This window comes from Loxodonta africana, chromosome 2 (genome assembly GCF_030014295.1).
Source record: "Loxodonta africana isolate mLoxAfr1 chromosome 2, mLoxAfr1.hap2, whole genome shotgun sequence".
Taxonomy (NCBI): domain Eukaryota; kingdom Metazoa; phylum Chordata; class Mammalia; order Proboscidea; family Elephantidae; genus Loxodonta; species Loxodonta africana.
In genome coordinates, this window is record NC_087343.1 from 139628474 (window position 1) to 139652210 (window position 23737).

The 23737-nt window shown below is 37.5% G+C and overlaps 1 protein-coding gene across 4 annotated transcripts in view; it reads left to right on the plus strand.

Annotated features, from left to right (window-relative positions):
- The window catches only part of DTWD2 (DTW domain containing 2), a 173373-nt gene that overhangs the window by 65742 nt on the left and 83894 nt on the right, over positions 1-23737 (plus strand). For all 4 annotated transcript variants that reach the window (XM_064276059.1, XM_064276065.1, XM_064276071.1 and 1 more), the window contains one exon: positions 15437-15629. In XM_064276059.1, coding sequence (XP_064132129.1) covers positions 15437-15629 — 193 coding nt within the window. The remainder of the gene's footprint in view (positions 1-15436; positions 15630-23737) is intronic.

Genomic DNA, 23737 nt, shown 5'->3' on the forward strand with positions numbered 1-23737 from the left:
TCTGTCCTCCACCAAAAGTGGTTTGTTGAAGTCTTCTATTGTGGAGCTGTCTATTTCTCTTTTGAAAGCTGTTGGAGTTTGTTTTATGTATTTTGGAGCCCTGTCAATGGTGCATAAATGTTTATTATGGTTATGTCCTCCTGGTGTATTGACCCTTTAATCATTATATAGTGCCCTTCCTTATCTTTTGTGATTAGTTTTGATTTAAAGTCTATTTTGTCAGAGATTGATATTGTCACTCCTGCTCTTTTTTATTTGGTACTTGCTTGATATATATATTTTTTCCATCCTTTGAGTTTTAGTTTGTTTGCGTCTTTGAGTCTAGGTGCCTCTTGTAGGCAGCATATGGATAGACTGTGTTTTTTTAATCCTTTCTGTCACTTTTTGTCTCTTTATTGGTGCATTTAGTCCATTTACTTTCAGCATAATTATTGATAGGTATAAGTTTAGTGCTGTCATTTTGATGTATTTTTTTGTGTGTTGTTGACAGTTTCTTTGTTCCACTTAATTTTCTGTCCTGATTTGTTTTTCTTAATGTATTTTCATCGTTGTTGATTTTGTATTTGCTGATTTTTTATATTTTTTTCCTTTTTATTTTGGTGTGTAGGATTGTTAGTTTCCTTTGTGGTTACCTTTATATTTATTTCTGTATTTCTAAGTTTAAACCAATTTTTCATTTCTTGATATCGCCTTCACGTCCTCTGTATATGAAAGTTCTAGGACTACATTATTTAGTCTCTCTTTTTTGTTTTAGTGCTGTCGTCTTTTACATTTTGACATCTCTGTTTCCCTATTTTCAGTGTTTTAGCTTTGATTTATTGTTGTGACTTCCCTATCTCGGTAGATATTTGGTTGTTTTGTCCTGTATTCTAGTCTTGGATTGTTATCCGATATTATTGATTTTCTAACTGGAGCACTCCTTTTAGTATTTCTTGTAATTTTGATTTGGTTTTTACAAATTCTCTTCTGTTTATCTGGAAATCTGGAAATGCCCTAATTTCACCATCATATTTGATAGACAGTTTTACTGGATAGATAATTCTTGGCTGTCAGTTTTTTTCCTTCGAGGCTTTATATATGTAATCCCATTGCCTTCTTGCCTGCATGGTTTCTGCTGAGCAGTCAGAGCTTGGTCTTATTGACTGTCCTTTGTAGATGTCCTTTTGTTTATCCTTTGCCGCTCTTAAAATTCTCTCTTTATCTTTGGTTTTGGCAGGTTTGATTATCGTATGTGTTGATGATTTTCTTTTGGGATCTACCCCATGTGGGGTTCAGTGAGCTTCTTGGATAGATATCCTCTCATCTTTCACAATCTCAGGGAAGTTTTCTGTCAAGAAACCTTCAACAGTTCTCTCTGTATTTTCTGTTATCCCCCCCATTCTGGTAGTCCAATCACTTGTAGGTTATTTCTCTTGGTAGAGTCCCACAAAATTCTTAGTATTTCTTCATTTTTTTAAATTCTTTTATCTGATTTTTCCTCAAATAAGTTGATGTCAAGTGCTTTATCTTCATTCTCACTAATTCTGACTTCCATTGCCTCAATTTTGATCCTGTGACTTTCTGTTGTTTCATTCTGAAATTTTATTGTTAATCTTTTGGATTTCTGTTTGCTGTCTGTGGATGCTTGCAGCCTCTCAAACTTGTCATTACGCTCTTGTATAACCTTCTTCACTTCCTCTGTTGCATTGCCTGTGTGTTCCTTGGCTTGTTGTGTGTTTTGCCTGATCTTGTCCTGATCTCTTGAAGAGCTCTGTATATTAATCTTTTGAATTCTACCTCTAGTAATTCCAAGACCTTCTCTTCCTGCAGGAGGTTTCTTCGTTCTTTGTTGTAGTCGCTTGCTGAAGCCGTCATTGTCTGCCTTTTATATGATTTGATATTGACTGTCGTCTCCGAGCCATCAGTAAGTTATTATAGTTCTTTATTCTGTTTGTCTATGGTGTCCTAGCTTCTTGTTTTCTTTTGTTTTGATATGCCCAAATAGGCTGGTCATGTGAGCTAGTTTGATTATTGGCATATTTGAAGCTTTCATGTCCTGTCACCAGTTGGTTAGAGCTGCTACTAGGTATGTGAGCCTAGAAGTCCATTTACTTTTCTTGTGTGAATTCAGCTCAGGTGTCCAGGTTGTCGTTTACTGAGTGTGTGGTGCAGGCTCTCACCCACAATCCGAGATAGGCAGGGCTACTTGGGGGGATTGGAGCAGGCACTGGTATCTTGCTGCAGTAGGGGGTCATGTGCTGAGCAAGGTAGGGGGCTGACATCTGTCCCTGAGTGCCTTAAGTAGACAGTGTGTCACTGTTCCGTAGAGCACGTAGGTAGTTGGTTTTTGTAGCAGGACATTGTGCACGGGATGCTGTTGGCTGTAAGGACTGGGAGGTACCACTTATTCTCAGACCCCTATCGTGGGTGGCTAGGTGGAGTGGGTGGAGCCACTAGTCTTCAGGCCCCTGATGTTGATAGGTGAGGATACTTAATGGACAGGGCTATGTCAACTGTCACAAATTTTCAACTCCCCCTTAGCTGTTGCAGTTGAAAAATAGGCTTCAGGTTTATACCCTGTTGTTCTGTGCCAGTGACGGCCTCCACTGCTCAGATGGGTCCACTCAGGTCTAAATGAAAAACCAAAAACCAGAAACCAAACCTGTTGCCATTGAGTCAATTCTGACTCATAGTGACCATATGGGACATTGTAGAACTGCCCCATAGAGTTTCCAAGGAGAACCTCATGGATTCGAACTGCCAACCATTTAGTTAGCAGCTGTAGCACTTAACCCCTATGTCACCAGGATTTCCACCCAGTTCTCAGTAAGGGGTGAAAAGTATTCAAAGTCCATTGACCCCTTATGCCTGTGCCCAGGCAAAGGGGCCCCCAAGTGTCTGTCAATTTGTTGTACTGTGGGGCCTTGTGTGTTGCTGTGATGCTGGAAGCTATGCCACCAGTATTCAGATACCAGCAGGGTCACCCATGGAGGACAGGTTTCAGCTGAGCTTCCAGACTAAATCAGACTAGGAAGAAGGACCCTGCAGTCTACTTCTGAAAAGTATTAGCCAGTGAAAACCTTATGAATAGCAGCGGAACATTGTCTGATATAGTGCTGAAAGATGAGCCCCCCCAGGTTGGAAGGCACTCAAAAGATGACTGGGGAAGAGCTGCCTCCTCAAAGTAGAGTCAACCTTAATGACGTGGATGGACTAAAGCTTTCGGGACCTTCATTTGCTGATGTGGCACGACTCAAAATGAGAAGAAACAGCTGCAAACATCCATTAATGATCAGAACCTGGAATGTACGAAGTATGAATCTAGGAAAATTGGAAATTGTCAAAAATGAAATGGAACGCATAAACATCGATATCCTAGGCATTAGTGAGCTGAAATGGACTGGTACTGGCCATTTTGAATTAGACAGTCATATAGTCTACTATGCTGGGATGACAACTTAAAGAGGAATGGTGTTGCATTCATTGTCAAAAAGAATGTTTCAAGATCTATCTGGAAGTACAACGCTGTCAGTGATAGGATAATAGCCATACACCTACAAGGAAGACCAGTTAATACGACTGTTATTCAGATTTACGCAGCAACCACTAGGGCCAAAGATAAAGAAATAGAAGATTTTTATCAGCTGCTGCAGTCTGAAATTGATCAAACATGCAATCAAGATGCATTGATAATTACTGGCGATTGCATGGGAAAGTAGGAAACAAAGAAAAAGGATCAGTAGTTGGAAAATACGGCCTTGGTGATAGAAACAATGCCGGAGATTGAATGATAGAATTTTGCAAGACCAACGACTTCTTCATTGCAAATAACTTCTTTCACTAACATAAACAGCGACTGTACACGTGGGCCTCACCAGATGGAACACACACAAATCAAATTGACTACATCTGTTCAAAGAGACTATGGAAAAGCTCAATAACATCAGTTAGAACATGGCCAGGGGCCGACTATGGAACAGACCATCAATTGCTCATATGCAAGTTCAAGCTGAAACTGAAGAAAATCAGAGCAAGTCCACGAGAGCCAAAATGCGACCTTGAGTATATCCCACCTGAATTTAGAGACCATCTCAAGAATAGATTTGACACACTGAACACTACTGACCGAAGAACAGATGAGTTGTGGAATGACATCAAGGACATTATCCATGAAGAAAGCAAGAGGTCACTGAAAACACAGGAAAGAAAGAAAAGACCAAGATGGATGTCAGAGGAGACTCTGAAACTTGCTCTTGTGCATCGAGCAGCTAAAGCAAAAGGAAGAATTGATGAAGTAAAAGAACTGAACAGAAGATTTCAAAGGGCCTCTCGAGAAGACAAAGTAAAATAATGATATGTGCAAAGAGCTGGAGATGGGAAACCAAAAGGGAAGAACACACTCGACATTTCTAAAGCTGAAAGAACTAAAGAAAAAATTCAAGCCTCAAGTTGCAGTAGTGAAAGATTCTATGGGGAAAATATTAAATGACACAGGAAGCATCAAAAAAGATGGAAGGAATACACAGAGTCATTGTAACAGAAAGAATTAGTCGATATTCAACCATTTCAAGAGGTACCATATGATCAGGAACTGATGGTACTGAAGGAAGAAGTCCAAGCTGCTCTGAAGGCATTGGCGAAAAACAAGGCTCCAGGGATTGATGGAATATCAATTGAGATGTTTCAACAAACAGATGCAGCGCTGGAGGTGCTCACTCGTCTATGCCAAGAAATATGGAAGACGGCTTCCTGGCCAACTGACTGGAAGAGATCCATATTTATGCCTATTCCCAAGAAAGGTGATCCAACTGAATGTTCAAATTATAGAACAATATCATTAATATCACACACAAGCAAAATTTTGCTGAAGATCATTCAAAAACGGCTGCAGCAATATATCAACAGGGAATGCCAGAAATTCAGGCTGGTTTCACAAGAGGATGTGAACCAGGGATATCGTTGCTAATGTCAGATGGATCCTGGCTGAAAGCAGAGACTACCAGAAGGATGTTTACCTGTGTTTTATTGACTATGCAAAGGCATTCGACTGTGTGGATCATAACAAACTATGGATAACATTGCGATGAATGGGAATTCCAGAACACTTAATTGTGCTCATGAGGAACCTTTTCATAGATTAAGAGGCAGTTGTTTGGACAGAACAAGGGGATACTGATTGGTTTAAAGTCAGGAGAGGTGTGAAGTCAGGAAAGGTGCGTCAGGGTTGTATTCTTTTACCATCCCTATTTAATCTGTATGCTGAAAAAATAATCCGAGAAGCTGGACTCTATGAAGAAGAATGGGGCATCAGGATTGGAGGAAGACTCATTAACAACCTGTGTTATGCAGGTGACACAACCTTGCTTGCTGAAAGTGAAGAGGACTTGAAGCACTTACTAATGAAGATCAAAGACCATAGCCTTCAGTATGAACTGTACCTCAGCATAAAGAAAACAAAAATCCTCACAACTGGACCAATGAGCAACATCATGATAAACAGAGAAAAGATTGAAGTTGTCAAGGATTTCATTTTACTTCGATCCACAATTAGCACCCATGGAAGCAGCAGTCAAGAAATCAAAAGGCACATTGCATTGGGTAAATCTGCTGCAAAGGACCTCTTCAATTTGTTGAAGAGCAAAGATGTCACCTTGAAGACTAAGGTATGCCTGACCCAAGCCGCGGTATTTTCAGTTGCATGATATGCACGTGAAACCTGGACAATGAATAAGACCGGAGAAGAGTTGACGCCTTTGATTTGTGGTGTTGGCGAAGAATATTGAATATACTATGGACTGCCAAAAGAATGAACAAATCTGTCTTGGAAGAAGTGCGGCCAGAATGCTCCTCAGAGGCAAGGAGGGTGAGACTGTGTCTTACGTACTTTGGACATGTTGCCAGGAGGGATCAGTCCCTGGAGAAGGACATCATGCTTGGCAGAGCACAGGATCAGCGGAAATAGTAGAAGACCCTCAACGAGGTGATTGACACAGGGGCTGCAACAATGAGCTCAAGCATAACAACGATTGTAAGGATGGCGCAGGACCGGGCCGTGTTTCATTCTGTCATGCCTAGGGTCGCTATGAGTCAGAACCGACTCAACGGCACCTAACAACAACAGGCAAAGGGGCAGTGCCTGCTGTGAGGTCTTGGTTTAGAGGAACTTGCAGATTATTTTTTTCTCTTTGTTTATTTGTTACTTCTCCAAAGCCAGGAACCTGGCTTGGGTGCACATGAGAGAGGCACGTTCTAGAGGAGGAAGTGTTATTTTGATCCCTTGAGTAAGGTTAGACACTTGCACTTAACTTTGGCTGATTCAGTGCCGTGTCCTTCTGGCTCCGAGGACTGTGCAGGCTCTCCGCCACTTGATTTCTCCTGACATGGAAAACACACCCTGTGCACTACTCCTTGTTTCAGCCTGTGTGCGCCAGCCGATCCAGTCTGCAGCATGCCATCCAAGTTAGATCTGGCAAATTCTCGCTGCTAATGAGCTGTCTCTCCCTCCCCCTGTCACTCAGCCCGACACCTCAACATTGTCTTCGATGTTCAGGGCTCCTGGATTGTCATATATAATTGATTCACTTGTTTTGGGGGTCTTTGTTGTAAGGGAGACCACAGGAAGTATCTGACCATTCCACCATCATGACCACCCCTCCTTGGCTCTCTAGGTGTTTTTTAACTTTTCTCCAAAATGTTTGATAATTTTCAGTTAGATGATTTGGAAAATTTTTTTGGGTTTATTCCCAGTTACCTGGTGTTTTTTGGTTCTATTGTGAATGGAATTAAAAATGTTCACTTTCAGTTTTTTGACTCTAGTATCTTAGAGGCCCTGGTGGTGCAACAGGTTAAGTGCTCAACTTCTAAATGAAAGGTTGGTACTTTAAACCCACCCAGGAGCTTTGCAGGAGAAAGACTTGGCAATATGCTTCCGTAAAGATTACAGCCAAGAAAAACCTATAGGACAGTTACACTTGGCCACATGGGATCATTATGAGTTGGAATCGACTTGATGACATCCCATAGGAACAACAGTATATTTAAAAAACGTTGATTTTTGTATATTAACTCTGTATCTAGTGACTTTGCTAAATGTTACCGATTGGCTCTAGATATTGTTTTGTGGATTCAGTAAGTCTTTCTACGTAAACAGCACTATCATTGCAAATAGGGTCAGTTATACTTTTTCCTTTCTGATATTTATTCTTTTTATTCTTTTGTTCATGCTTTATTGCAATAACTAGGATCTCCAGTAATGTCCGTTATTTATGCAAATGTTTTGCACTCGACTGCTAACCTAAAGGTTGGTGTGTCAAACCTACCCAGCAGTAGTACGGAAGAGAGAGCTAGTGATCTGATTTCGTTAAGATTACAGGGTTTATAGAACAGTTTTACTTTGTAACACGTGGAGTTGCTGTGAATTGGAATTTACTTGACAGCAACTAAAAGCAGTAACAGGCTTTACAATTCAGTATTTAATAGAAGTGGTGAAAGCGAGCATCCTTACCTTGATCTCAGTCTCAAGGACATTGCTAAATATGGTATTGGCTGCACATTTTTGTAGATGCCATTTATCAGTTTAAGGAGGTTCCCTGTTATCTAAAGTGCTGAAAATTTTTCTTATGTGTATTTGTTGCCCACCACTTGTCTGTCAGTTTGCCATACTGTGGTGGCTTGCATGTTGCTGTGGTGCTTGAAGGTATACTACCAGTATTTCAAACACCAGCAGGGTGACCCATGGTGGACAGACTGCAGCAGAGCCTCCAGACTAAGACAGACTGGGAAGAAGGACCTAGCAATCTACTTCTGAAAAAAAATGGCCAGTGAAAACCTTATGGATGGCAGCAAAATATTATCTGATATAGTGCCAGAAGATGAGCTCCTCAGATAGGAAGGCACTCAAAATATGACTGGGGATGAGCTGCCTCTTCACAGTAGAGTCAGCCTTAATGATGTAGATGGAATAAAGCTTTCGGGACCTTCATTTGCTGTTGTGGCATGACTTAAAATGAGGAGAAACAGCTGCAAACATCCATTAACACTCAGAATGTGGAATGTGTGAAGTATGAATCAAGGGAAATTGGAAGTAATAAAAAAAAAATGAAATAAAATGCATAAAGATTGATATCCTATGCGTAAGTGAGCTAAATGGACTGGCATTGGCCATTTTAGATCAGACATTAATGTGATCTGCTATACCGGGAGTGGCAAGTTGAAGAGAAATGGCATCGCATTCATCATCAAAAAGAACATTTGGAGATCTATCCTGAAGTGCAACGCTGTCAGTGATAGGATAATATCCATACGCCTTACTATTATTCAAATTCATGCACTGTCCACTACTGCCAAAGATAAAAATTTGAAGACTTTTACCAACTTCTGCAGTCTGAAATTGATCAAACATGCAATCAAGGTGCATTGATAATTACTGGTGATTGGAATATGAACATTGGAAACAAAGAAGGATTGGTAGTTGGAAAATAGGGCCTTGGTGATAGAAATTATGCCAAAGATCGCATGATAGAATTTTGCAAGACCGAAGACCTCTTCAGTGCAAATAACTTTTTTCAGCAACATAAACAGCGACTATACACAGGAACCTCACCAGATATAATACACAGGAATCAAATTGACTACATCTGTGTCAACACGGCCAGGGGCCAACTGCATGATAGACCCTCAATTGCTCATATGCAAGTTAAAGTTGAAGCTGAAGGAAATTAAAACAAGTCCACGAGAGCCAAAGTATGACCTTGAGTATATCTCATTTGAATTTAGAGACCATCTCAAGAATAGATTTTACACATTGAACAGTAATGATCGAAGGTCAGATAAGTTGTGGGATGACATCAAGGACATCATACATGAAGAAAGCAAAAGGTCATTAAAAGCAGAGAAGAAAGAAAAGACCAAAATGGATGTCAGAAGAGACTCTGAAACTTGGTCTTGAAAGTAGAGTAGCTAAAGCAGAAGGAAGAAATGATGAAGTAAAAGAGTTGAACAGAAGATTACAATGAGCAGCTCAAGAAGAAAAAGTAAAGTATTATAATGAAATGTCCAAAGACTTGGAGTTAGAAAACCAAAGGGGAAGAACACATTCAGCATTTCTCAAGCTGAAAGAACTGAAGAAAAAATTCAAGCCTCAAGGTGCAATATTGAAGGATTCTTGGGGTAAAAAATTGAATGATGCAGGAAGTATGAAAAGAGGATGGAATGAACATACAGAGCCACTGTTGACATTTGACCATTTCAGGAATTAACATATGATCAAGAACCAGTGGTACTGAAGGAATAAGTGTAGGCTGCACTGAAGGCATTGGCGAAAAACAAAGCTCCAGGAATTGATGAAATACTACTTGAAATGTTTCAACAAATGGATACAAGGCTGGAAGCGCTCACTTGTCTAAGCCAATAAATTTGGAAGTCGGCTACCTAGCCAACTGGTTGGAAGAAATCCATATTTGTGCCCATTCCAAAGAAAGGTGAAATAATAGAATGCAGAAATTATTGAACAATATCACTAATATCACATGCTATTAGAATTATGCTGAAAATAGTTCAAAGATGGTTGCAGCAGCACATCAACAGGGAACTGCTGGAATATCAAGCCACATTCAGAAGAGGATACGGAACTAGGGATATCATTGCTGATGTCAGATGGATCTTGGCCGAAAGCAGAGAATACCAGAAAAGTGTTTATCTGTGTTTTATTTACTATGCAAAGGCATTTGACTGTGTAAATCATAACAAATTATGGATAGCATTGTGAAGAATGAGAATTCTAGAACACCTAATTGTGCTCACGCGGAGCATGTACAGAGGTCAATAGGTCGTCGTTCGAACAGAACAAGGGGATACTGTATGGTTTAAAATCAGGAAACGTGTTTGTCGGGTTTGTATTTTTTCACCATACTTAGTCTGTATGCTGAGCAAGTAATCCGAGGAGCTGGCCTGTATGAAGAAGAGTGTGGCATCAGGTTTGGAGGAAGAGTCATTAACTACCTGCATTATGCAGATGACACAACCTTGCCTGCTGAAAATGAAGAGGACTTGAAGCACTAACTGATGAAGATCAAAGACTGCAGCCTTCAGTATGGATTACACCACAATTATAAAAATAAAGATCTTCAAAACTGGACCAATAAGCGACATCATGATAAATGAAGAAAAGACTACAGTTGTCAAGGATTTCATTTTACTTAGATCCACAATCAATGCCCATGGAAGCAGCAGTCGAGAAATCAAACAACATATTGCATTAGTCAAATGTGCTGCAAAGACCTTTTTAAAGTGTTAAAAACAAAGATGTCACCTTGAGGGCTAACGTGTGTCTGGCCCAACCCATAGTAATTTTAATTGCCTCATGTGCATGCAAAGCTGGACAATGACTAAGGAAGACTGAATAGAATTAACGCTTTTGAATTATGGCGTTGGCGAAGAATAGCAAATATAACATGGACTGCCAGAAGAATGAACAAATATATCTTGGCAGAAGTACAGCCAGAATGTTCCTTACAAGTGGGCATAGTGAGACTTCATCTTGCTTACTTTGGATGTTTTATCAAGAGATACCAGTCCCTGGAGAAGGACATCATGCTTGGTAAAGTAGAGGGTCAGTGAAAAAATTAAGATGAGCTGGCACAGCGGCTGCAACAGTGTTCCCAGACACAGTAACAATCGTGAGGATGGAGCACGACCAGGCAGTGTTTTGTTCTGGTGTACATAGGGTAGCTATGAGTAGGAACCTATTTGAGTAAGAACAATGTAGTTACTGAGTTTCAACAAACGCTTTGTCTATTTCTATTGAAATGTAGTTCTGTTATCAATTCTGTAATATGGCAGGTTATATTGATTGATTTATGAATTTCAAATCCATTTTTTATTCCTGAGATAAAGCCTACTCGTTCAGAATGATTTAGTACTATTATTATTAATATGTTGTATACTATTGTATGTTACTTGCCAATGTTTTGTTGAGTATTTTGGTTATCTTGTTCGTGAGAGATTTGGAGTTGTTGGTTTTCTGGTAAAACTTATCAGGTTTTTGATTTAGATTTATGCTGGCCTTATAAAATGATTTGGTCATTTTCCTCTCCTCTATTTTCAAAAAGAAGTTATATATATGATTTCAAAAATTTCCTTTAGTATTTGATAGAATTTACCAGTTAAGCCTTCTAATCCTTAAATTTTAATTCGTGGGATGGTTCAGAATTATAAATGTCATTTATTTATTAAACATAATTCATATTTTTAATTTTTTGGGGGTGTCATATTTGGTAATTTGTACCTTTCAAGGAATTTCTACAAGTCATCTTAATTCCTGAATTTATTGTCATAGCATTGTTGGTAGGATTTCTTTGTTCTATTTAATGTCTGTAGAATTTGTAGGCTTTTTTTCCACTGATTTATTTTCAGAACTAGAGTGTCATGCCTTTCTTCCTAGTCTGAGTCTGGAAGCTCTTGTGAAACCTGCCCACCATGGGTGACCCTGCTGGTATTTGAAATCCCACTGGCATAGCTTTCAGCATCATAGTAACACGCAAGCAACCGTACTGTGACAAACTGACAGACATGTAATAGTCTTTTCAGTTACCTCATATGCGTGGGAAAGTTGGGTAATGAAATAGGAAGAATTGATGCCTTTGACACTGTTGCGGCCGCATAGAATATTGAATATACTGCCAAAAGAACAACAAATCAATATTAGAAGAAATACAACCTGAATGTTCTTTAAAAGTGAGATGGTGAGACATCGACTTGCTTACTGTATTTTTACACAGATAACACGTGCCTTCTACGTTTGTTTGCCAATCAGTGTCTCCCCCCATGAGGTGTTTTCATGTTGCTGTAAAAAGAAATTAGCATAGTGTGCTTAGAAAATACCTTGCAGGGTGAGGGAGCAGTTGGCAAAAAAAGGTAGAAGGCACTCATTATTTGCATAAACATGATACTTTGGACCTATTGTGAGGAAAGATCAATCTTTAAAAAAGTATATCATATTTGGTAAAGTGGAGAGCCTGCGAAGGTGAGGGATCCTTCATTAAGAATGAGGTGGATTGACACAATAGCCACAACAATGGACACAAACAGCAAAGATCATGAAGAAGTGCAGAACCAGACAACATTCTCTACTGTTATACGTAAGTTCGCTGTGAGTTGGGACCGACTCAGTGGCAATTGACAATAGGATTTGTAGTGATAGCCTCTTTTTCATTCCTGATTTAGTAAATTTGTGTTTTCTTTCTTTTTTCTTAATCTGTCTTTTGAAGAATGAACATTTGTCTTTGTTTTTCTCTATTATTGACATGTTTTCTGTTTTGTTTATTTCTACTTTTTATTGTTTCCCTTTTCTGCTTTTTTTGCATTTAATTTCTTCTTTTCATAGTTCTTCAAGTGGAAGTTTTAAAGAATTTATTTTAGACTTCTTTGTTCATATAAACATTTAAGGCTATAAACTTCTTTTATGTATGTTTTAGCTCCATTCCACCAACTTTATGTGTTTTTGTTTTCATTCAGTTCAAAATATTTTCTAATTACTCTTGTGATTTCTTGTTTTACCATATCAATTATTTAGAAGTGTGTTGCTTAGTTTCCAGATAGTTGAGAAAGTTTTATGTGCTTTAGTATTACCATTATAACATTATTTTAGTTTCTAATGTAATTATACTACATATGATTTCAGGTTTTAAAATTTTATTGATACCTGTTTTCCGGTTCAGCTTATCGTGTGTATTGGTGAATGTTATATACGTAGCAGAAAAGGCTGTGTATCCTGTAGTTGTTAGATGTAATGTTATACAAATATCAGTTAGGTAAAAATGGTCAATAATGTTCAAACCTGCCACATCTTGACTCAGTTACTGCGTAGTTTTTCCTTTCAATTAACAAGAAAAATGTGTGAAGATCTCCAAGTGTGATTATAGATTTGTGTATTTTTACATTTAATTCTTTCAGTTTTTGCTTCATGTATTTGGAAACATTTTTATTAGGTGAATATATATTTGATATTGTTTTGTCTTGATGAATTCTAGCCTTTTATCATTATGAAATGCTTTTCTTTATTTTTGATAATCCTCCTGGTTTTGACTACTATGTCTGGTGATAGTATTTATATGGTATAGTTTTTTTTCCAAACTTTTGTTTTCAACAGATTTGTGTCTCTATAGTTAAAAGTGTCTTCTTATTAACAGTATATAATTGGGTCTTGGTTTTTAAATCTAGCTTGACCATCAGTATCTTTTAATTGGAGAGTTTATTCCATTTACATTTCATGTATTTATTGTTGTGTTTAGTGTTAAATTACCCATCTTGATATTTGTTTTCTATTATTCTCATTAACCTTTTGGTTCTTTGTTACTCATTTACTTCTTTTGGGTTAATTGACTATTTTTAAAGTATTTCATTCTTTCTCTTTGTTGGTGTTTTAGGTTTGTCCTTTTTGTTTTGGTTAGTCTGTGGATTACAGTATGCATTCTTAATTTATCATGGTCTACCATGAGTAAACATTGTATCATTAACTGTATAACATAAGAACCTTAAAAAATACCTGCTGCTGTTGAGTTGATCCTGACTCATAGTGAACCTATAGAACAGATAGAACTGCCCATAGAGCTTACAAGGCTGTGAATGTTATGGAAGCTGACTGCCACATCTTTCTCCCATGAAGCAACTGGTAGGTTCACAGTGTCAACCTTTTTTGATCAGCAACCAAGCACTAACCACTGGGTAACCAGAGCTCTTTATCAGAACCTTTCAGAAATGTAATTCCATATAACCCCTCTCATTTTTGTTCTGTTGTTTTCATATATTTTATTTCTAGATTATAGAAGAAACTGGGCGTCAGGTACGTGGGAAATTTTCGTACTATCTTTGCAATAGTTCTTTAGATCTAAAACATTTATTTAGATCTTCCTTAATTTTTTAATCAATGTTTTGTTGTTTTTTGCATATAGACCATGTACGTATTTTGTTAGATTTACACTTAACTATTCATTTTTGGGGATGTGATTGTAAATGGCAGTTTCTTTTCTTTTCTTGTCCTGTTGCAATAGCTAGTACTTCATATATATGATGTTAAATAAGATTGGGAGAACATCCTTGCCTTGTTCCTGACCTTGGTCCACTTTCTCACTGTTAAATATGTAAGCTGTAGTATTTTGTAGATGATGTTCCGTATCAAAGTGAAAGGGAATTGCCCTCTATTCCTAGTTTGTGGAGAGTTTTTTTTTTTTTTTATCCCCCTTCATTGTGAGTGGATGTTGGATTTTGTCAGATGTTCATTCTGCATTTATCTGATTTGGTCTTTTTTTTTTCTTCAGTTTGTTGATGTGGTAAATTAGGTTTGTTGAGTTTGAATGTGGACCCTGCCTTGCATACCTGCAATAAATTCCACTTGGTCTTGGTATATAATTATTTTTATACATTGTTAAATTCAATTTGCCAATCTTTTGTTGAGGATATTTGTATCTGTGTTTTTGAGCGATGTTGGTCTATAGTTTTACTTCCTTGTAATATCTTTATCTTTTGATGTTAGAGTGATGCTGGCTTTTAAGAATGAGGTAGGAAATATCCTCTCTGCTTTTATTATCTGGAAGACGTTGTAGACAGTTGTTTATCATGTGTTCCTTAAATGTTTGAGAGAATTCGCCTGTGAAACTACCTGGCCCTGGTAAAAAAAAAAAAAAAAAAAATTTAAGGTTACTAATGATTGATTAAATTTTTTAGAAACAGATATAGGACTCTTCATGTTATTTGTTTCTCCTGTGAGTTTTGACAGTTTCTGTTATTCAAAGAATTTATTAATTTCATCTAAATTATTCAATTTGTGGGCAATGAGTTTTTTGTAGTATTGCTTCATTACTGTTTTAATATCTTTGAGTTCAGTGATGTCCTCACTATCATTTTTGATATTGGTAATTGTGTCTTCTCTCTTTTTTCCTTGGTTAGCTTGACTGGAGTTTTATCAATTTTATTGGTCTTTTCAAAGAATCAACTTTTGCTTTCGTTGGTTTTTTCTTTTGACTTCCTGTTTTCAATTTTATTCATTTCTGCTCTATTTTTTAAAAATTGTTTCCCTTCTTCTGCTTGCTTTAGGCTGTAATTTTCTTCTTTCTCTAGTTTCCTAAGGAAGAAGCCTAGGATATTGATTTTATATTGTTCTTCTTTCTAAGTACATGGTAGAGTTAAAATTATGTTACTGGTAGCAACTGGATAAAGGAATTAATGGACGAGAATAGTGAAGATTGGGAAGCCTAGGGAACAGTAGCAGAGTTGTACCTAATGAATGAATGAAGAGTACACAAAATTTTGAGTCTTTTAATTCATACTTTATTAACTAATTAGTGTTTCTATTTGATTAGGCAAGTAACTGCATAGAGGGGAACTTTCATTAGGAAATTCAATAAACATAATGAAACTATTTTTTCCCCACTAGCTAATAAATACCTTTTTTATTTTTTAGGGATCCTGAACTTTCAGCTGTTTGCCAAAAATCTGGTACATTAATATTATATCCGGGGGCTGAAGCTGCTAATTTGGAAGAATTTATATTAGATTCTCCTGTTTATCCTTCCACAATCATCATCATTGATGGTACATGGAGCCAGGCCAAGGATATTTTCTATAAGAATTCCTTGTTCCGACTTCCCAAACAGGTAAACTAGTTTTTTTTTTTTGTTTGTTTTCTAAACAGAATAAATACAAATGTATAATTATGTGTATTGTATATGTTTTCTATGAGGGGATGTACAGACATTTTTATATATTAATTTGGTGCCATTTATATGTATCTATGGAAACCCTGGTGGCATAGTGGTTAAGTGCTACAGCTGCTAACCAAGAGGTCGGCAGTTCAAATCCACCAGGCGCTCCTTGGAAACTCTATGGGGCAGTTCTACTCTGTCCTATAGGGTCACTATGAGTCAATTGACTCGATGGCAGTGGGTTTGGTTTGGTTTTTTGTATATGTATCGATGTGCGTACATAGATGTATGTGTGTAGAAAATTTTAAATTTGTCAGTTCTCAGTTCCTATTGCTAAACTTTACCATAGTTTAGGCATTTTGTTATATAGAGGGTCTCTCAGCCATTTAATCAGGGAAGTCTAAGGATGCATTATTTATATGTGTATTTTTTTAAGAGGTATATCATATTTTATACTCTTATCTAATTACTGTATTACCTAGTTCTTATTAGGAGTGACTGAATTTTTATGAAATACTCTTTTTGTCATTCATTATTGTCTTATGGTTTATGTTTCAGTTTGTTGATGTAATTAATTATGATGGTACCTTTTCTAATTTTGAACCATTCTTGTGTTCCTGGAATGGATTCTTCTTGGTCATATTATATTATTCTTTTGTATACTGATGAATCTTATATTTTATTTGATGGCATTGCATTATAGTTTATATATGTTTTGTAACTTTATTATCAGGTTTGGGTACTAAGGTAATGTTAACTTCATAAAATAAATTGGAAGGATTTTGATAATTTTTCCATGGCCTCAAATATTTTAAATAATATTGGAATTCTTTGCTTCTTAAAAATTACATGGAAATTATTGATGAAATCACCTGGTCCTGGCCTCTCTGTAAATGGTAGCTTTTTATTTATTTATTGTACTTTAGGTGAAGGTTTACAGATCAAACTAGTTTCTCTTTAAACAATACACATATTGTTTTGTAACATTGGTTGCCAACCCCGCATGTCAACACTCTGCCCTTCTCAACCTTGGACCCCCTATTACCAGCTTTCCTGTCCACTGCTGTCTTCTCGTCCTTGCCCCTGGGCTAGTGTGCCCAGTTATTCTTGTTTTGTTTTACGGGCCCCTCCAATTTTTGGCTGAAGAGTGAACCTCAGGAGCGACTTCATTACTGAGCTAAAAGGGTGTCCAGGGATCATATTCCTTGGGGTTTCTCCAGTCTCTGTCAAACCAGTAAGTCTGGTCTTTGTTTTTGTATGTGTGAGTTAGAATTTTGTTCTGTGTTTTTATCCATCTCTGTCTGGGACTCTCTATCGTGATCCCTGTCAGAGCAGTCAGTGGTGGTAGCTGGGCACCGTCTAGTTGTGCTGGACTCAGTCTGGTGGAGGCTGTAGTATTTGTGGTTCATTAGTCCTTTGGACTAATCTTTCCCTTGTGTCTTTGGTTTTCTTCATTCTCCTTTGTTCCAGATGGAATAAGACCAGCTGAGTATCTTAGATGGCTGTTCAGAAACCTTTCAGGCTCCAGATACTACTCAAAAATGGTAGCTTTTTAATCCCCTTCAAACTCTTCTATGGAAATTATTCAAGCTTTCTCCTCCTATTTGGGTCAGTTTTTAATAACTTTTATGTTTCTCCAAGTAATTACCCTTCTAAGTTACTAATTTGGTTACTGTGTATGAGTACATATTTTTAAATAATTATTTTAATTTCTGAATGTTTTCTTATTTCTAAGCATACATCTAGACACACACACACACATTTTTTTCCATTGTTGTTGTTGTTGTTAGGTGCCATTGAGTTGGTTCTGATTCATAGTGATCCTGTATACAACAAAACAAAACGCTGCCTGGTCCTGTGCCATCCTTACAATCGTTGTTATGCTTGAGCTCATTGTTGCAGCCACTGTGTCAGTCCACCTCGTTGAGGGTCTTCCTCTTTTCTGCTGACCCTGTACTGTGCCAAGTATGATGTCCTTTTCCTGAAACTGATCCCTCCTGACATGTCCAAAGTATGTAAAATGCAGTCTTGCCATCCTAGCGTCTAAGGAGCATTCTGGTTGTACTTCTTCTAAGACAGATTTGTTCGTTCTTTTGGCAGTCCATGGTATATTCAATATTCTTCTCCAGCACCACAATTCAAAGGCATCAATTCTTCTTCGGTCTTCCCTATTCATTGTCCAGGTTTCACATGCATATGATGTGAGTGAAAATACCATGGCTTGGGTCAGGTACACCTTAGTCTTCAAAGGTGACATCTTTGCTCTTCAACACGTTAAAGAGGTCCTTTGCAGCAGATTTACCCAATGCAATGCGTCTTTTGATTTCTCGACCAGTGCTTCCATGGCTATTGATTGTGGATCCAAGTAAAATGAAATCCTTGACAACTTCAATCTTTTCTCTGTTTATCATGATGTTGCTCATTGGTCCAGTTGTGAGGATTTTTGTTTTCTTTATGCTGAGGTGCAATCATACTGAAGGCTATGGTCTTTGATCTTCATTAGTAAGTGCTTCAAGTCATTTTCACTTTCAGCAAGCAAGGTTGTGTCATCTGCATAACGCAGGTTGTTAATGAATCTTCCTCCAATCCTGATGCCCCATTCTTCGTCATATAGTCCAGTTATTTGCTCAGCATATAGATTTTTCCATTAACAGACTCTAAAGAATTTTTTGTACTTTACCGGACCTTTAAAAGTACCAATTTTAGATTGTTTATAATGTATATTGTTTTTTATTTTATTAATTTATGACTTTTAGATAAATTTTTTTTTACCCTTTTTAGTTTTTTTTTTTCAGTTCCTTTTTTTATTTTTAAGATTTATACTAAGAGTACTTTCTTTGTTAAATGTACTAAGTTCCTTCTTTAATAATGAAGGAAGAGAAGACTATTATCTCCTCTGAGCCTAACGTTCATTGTACCTTATCGTTTTGAAGGGTTCTTTCATCTGTAGCATTGATATAACTTTAATTTGTTTTGATATCTTCTTCTATTCGTGCACTATCAGTGAGCTCTTAATTCCCAAGTATTATAATATTTTTGGTCACTGTTTTATATCTGGTTTTATTAGATTGTGATAAAAAAACAAAAACCATGACCTGTAATATTTTGAACATGTTTTCGATTTCTGTGTGAATAAGTACATGGTGGATTTTTGTACATGTTTATGAACATAAAAAACATAATTCTATAGGGATATAAGGGTTTATATTATTATCTTTTTAAAAATATGTTAGTTTTTTTTTCTTTTTTCTTTTTGGTGTACTTGGGCTGTTTGATAACTGAAAAAGGTATATGAAAAGCTTCTGTCTGTATACATTTTTTTCTTTGCCTTTTTTTTTTTATTAACTTTTATTAAGCTTCAAGTGAACGTTTACAAATCCAATCAGTCTGTCACATATAAGTTTACATACATCTTTCTCCGTACTCACACTTGCTCTTCCCCTACTGAGTCAGCCCTTTCAGTCTCTCCTTTCGTGACAATTTTGCCAGCTTCCCTCTCTCTCTATCCTCCCATCCCCCCTCCAGACAAGAGTTGCCAACACACTCTCAGGTGTTCACCTGATATAATTAGCTCACTCTTCATCAGCATCTCTCTCCCACCCGCTGACCAGTCCCTTTCATGTCTGTTGAGTTGTCTTCGGGGATGGTTCCTGTCCTGTGCCAACAGAAGGTCTGGGGAGCATGGCCGCCGGGATTCCTCTAGTCTCAGTCAGACCATTAAGTTTGGTCTTTTTATGAGAATTTGGGGTCTGCATCCCACTGATCTCCTGCTCCCTCAGGAGTTCTCTGTTGTGCTCCCTGACAGGGCAGTCATCAATTGTGGCCGGGCACCAACTAGTTCTTCTGGTCTCAGGATGATGTAGGTCTCTGGTTCATGTGGCCCTTTCTGTCTCTTGGGCTCTTAGTTGTCGTATGACCTTGGTGTTCTTCATTTTCCTTTGCTCCAGGTGGGTTGAGACCAATTGATGCATCTTAGATGGCCGCTTGTTAGCATTTAAGACCCGAGACGCCCCATTTCAAAGTAGGATGCAGAATGTTTTCATAATAGAATTATTTTGCCAATTGACTTAGAAGTCCCCTCAAACCATGTTCCCCAGACCCCCGCCCCTGCTCCGCTGACCTTTGAAGCATTCATTTTATCCCGGAAACTTCTTTGCTTTTGGTCCAGTCCAGTTGAGCTGACCTTCCATGTATTGAGTGTTGTCTTTCCCTTCACCCAAAGCAGTTCTTATCTACTAATTAATCAATAAAAAACCCTCTCCCTCCCTCCTTCCCTCCCTCCCCCCTTCGTAACCACAAAAGTATGTGTTCTTCTCAGTTTTTACTATTTCTCAAGATCTTATCATAGTGGTCTTATACAGTATTTGTCCTTTTGCCTCTGACTAATTTCGCTCAGCATAGTGCCTTCCAGGTTCCTCCATGTTATGAAATGTTTCAGAGATTCGTCACTGTTCTTTATCGATGCGTAGTATTCCATTGTGTGAATATACCACAATTTATTTACCCATTCATCCGTTGATAGACACCTTGGTTGCTTCCAGCTTTTTGCTATTGTAAACAGAGCTGCAATAAACATGGGTGTGCATATATCTGTTTGTGTGAAGGCTCTTGTATCTCTAGGGTATATTCCGAGGAGTGGGATTTCTGGGTTGTATGGTAGTTCTATTTCTAACTGTTTAAGATAGTGCCAGATAGATTTCCAAAGTGGTTGTACCATTTGACATTCCCACCAGCAGTGTATAAGAGTTCCAATCTCTCCGCAGCCTCTCCAGCATTTATTATTTTGTGTTTTTTGGATTAATGCCAGCCTTGTTGGTGTGAGATGGAATCTCATCGTAGTTTTAATTTGCATTTCTCTAATGGCTAATGATGGAGAGCATTTTCTCATGTATCTGTTGGCTGCCTGAATATCTTCTTTAGTGAAATGTGTGTTCATATCCTTTGCCCACTTCTTGATTGGGTTGTTTGTCTTTTTGTGGTTGAGTTTTGACAGAATCATATAGATTTTAGAGATCAGGCGCTGGTCGGAGATGTCATAGCTGAAAATTCTTTCCCAGTCTGTAGGTGGTCTTTTTACTCTTTTGGTGAAGTCTTTAGATGAGCATAAGTGTTTGATTTTTAGGAGCTCCCAGTTATCGGGTTTCTCTTCATCATTTTTGGTAATGTTTTGTATTGTGTTTATGCCTTGTATTAGGGCTCCTAGGGTTGTCCCAATTTTTTCTTCCATGATCTTTATCGTTTCAGTCTTTATGTTTAGGTCTTTGGTCCACTTGGAGTTAGTTTTTGTGTATGGTGTGAGGTATGGGTCCTGTTTCATTCTTTTGCAAATGGATATCCAGTTATGCCAGCACCATTTGTTAAGAAGACTATCTTTTCCCCAATTAACTGACACTGGGCCTTTGTCAAATATCAGCTGCTCATACGTGGATGGATCTATGTCTGGGTTCTCAATTCTGTTCCATTGGTCTATGTGCCTGTTGTTGTACGAGTACCAGGCTGTTTTGACTACTGTGGCTGTATAATAGGTTCTGAAATCAAGTAGAGTGAGACCTCCCACTTTCTTCTTCTTTTTCAGTAAGGCTTTGCTTATCCGAGGCTTCTTTCCCTTCCATGTGAAATTGGTGATTTGTTTCTCTATCCCCTTAAAATATGACATTGGAATTTGGATCGGAAGTGCGTTATATGTATAGATGGCTTTTGGTAGAATAGACATTTTTACTACGTTAAGTCTTCCTATCCATGAGCAGGGTATGTTTTTCCACTTAAGTATGTCCTTTTGAATTTCTTGTAGTAGAGCTTTGTAGTTTTCTTTGTATAGGTCTTTTACATCCTTGGTAAGATTTATTCCTAAGTATTTTATCTTCTTTGGGGCTACTGTGAATGGTATTGATTTGGTTATTTCCTCTTCGGTGCTCTTTTTGATGCTGTAGAGGAATCCAAGTGATTTTTGTATGTTTATTTAATAACCTGAGACTCTGCCAAACTCTTCTATTAGTTTCAGTAGTTTTCTGGAGGATTCCTTAGGGTTTTCTGTGTATAAGATCATGTCATCTGCAAATAGTGAGAACTTTACTTCCTCCTTGCCAATCCGGATACCCTTTATTTCTTTGTCTAGCCTAATTGCCCTGGCTAGGACTTCAAGTACGATGTTGAATAAGAGTGGTGATAAAGGGCATCCTTGTCTGGTTCCCGTTCTCAAGGGAAATGCTTTCAGGTTCTCTCCATTTAGAGTGATATTGGCTGTTGGCTTTGCATAGATGCCCTTTATTATGTTGAGGAATTTTCCTTCAATTCCTATTTTGGTAAGAGTTTTTATCATAAATGGGTGTTGGACTTTGTCAAATGCCTTTTCTGCATCAATTGATAAGATCATGTGGTTTTTATCTTTTGTTTTATTTATGTGATGGATTACATTAATGGTTTTTCTGATATTAAACCAGCCTTGCATACCTGGTATAAATCCCACTTGATCATGGTGAATTATTGTTTTGATGTGTTGTTGGATTCTATTGGCTAGAATTTTGTTGAGGATTTTTGCATCTATGTTCATGAGGGATATAGGTCTATAATTTTCTTTTTTTGTAATGTCTTTACCTGGTTTTGGTATCAGGGAGATGGTGGCTTCATAGAATGAGTTGGGTAGTATTCCGTCCTTTTCTATGCTTTGAAATACCTTCAGTAGTAGTGGTGTTAACTCTTCTCTGAAAGTTTGGTAGAACTCTGCAGTGAAGCCGTCCGGGCCAGGGCTTTTTTTTTGTTGGAAGTTTTTTGATTACCGTTTCAATCTCTTTTTTTCTTATGGGTCTATTTAGTTGTTCTACTTCTGAATGTGTTAGTTTAGGTAGGTAGTGTTTTTCCAAGAATTCATCCATTTCTTCTAGGTTTTCAAATTTGTCAGAGTACAATTTTTCGTAGTAATCTGAAATGATTCTTTTAATTTCATTTGGTTCTGTTGTGATGTGGTCCTTCTCGTTTCTTATTGGGGTTATTTGTTTCCTTTCCTGTATTTCTTTAGTCAGTGTAGCCAATGGTTTATCAATTTTGTTAATTTTTTCAAAGAACCAGCTTTTGGCTTTGTTAATTCTTTCAATTGTTTTTCTGTTCTCTAATTCATTTAGTTCAGCTCTAATTTTTATTATTTGTTTTCTTCTGGTGCCTGATGGATTCTTTTGTTGCTTGCTTTCTATTTGTTCAAGTTGTAGGGACAGTTCTCTGCTTTTGGCTCTTTCTTCTTTTTGTATGTGTGCATTTATCGATATAAATTGGCCTCTGAGCACTGCTTTTGCTGTGTCCCAGAGGTTTTGATAGGAAGTATTTTCATTCTCGTTGCATTCTATGAATTTCCTTATTCCCTCCTTGATGTCTTCTATAACCCAGTCTTTTTTCAGGAGGGTATTGTTCATTTTCCAAGTATTTGATTTCTTTTCCCTAGTTTTTCTGTTATTGATTTCTAGTTTTATTGCCTTGTGGTCTGAGAAGATGCTTTATAATATTTCGATGTTTTGGACTCTGCCAAGGTTTGTTTTATGACCTAATATGTGGTCTATTCTAGAGAATGTTCCATGTGCGCTAGAAAAAAAAGTATACTTTGCAGCAGTTGGGTGGAGAGTTCTGTATAAGTCAATGAGGTCAAGTTGGTTGATTGTTGTAAGTAGGTCTTGCGTGTCTCTATTGAGCTTCTTACTGGATGTCCTGTCCTTCTCCGAAAGTGGTGTGTTGAAGTCTCCTAGTATAATTGTGGAGGTGTCTATCTCCCTTTTCACTTCTGTTAAAATTTGATTTATGTATCTTGCAGCCCTGTCATTGGGTGCGTAAATATTTAATATGGTTATGTCTTCCTGATCAATTGTCCCTTTTATCATTATATAGTGTCCTTCTTTATCCTTTGTAGTGGATTTAAGTCTAAAGTCTATTTTGTCAGAAATTAGTATTGCTACTCCTCTTCTTTTTTGCTTATTGTTTGCTTGATATATTTTTTTCCATCCTTTGAGTTTTAGTTTGTTTGTGTCTGTAAGTCTAAGGTGTGTCTCTTGTAGGCAGCATATAGATGGATCGTGTTT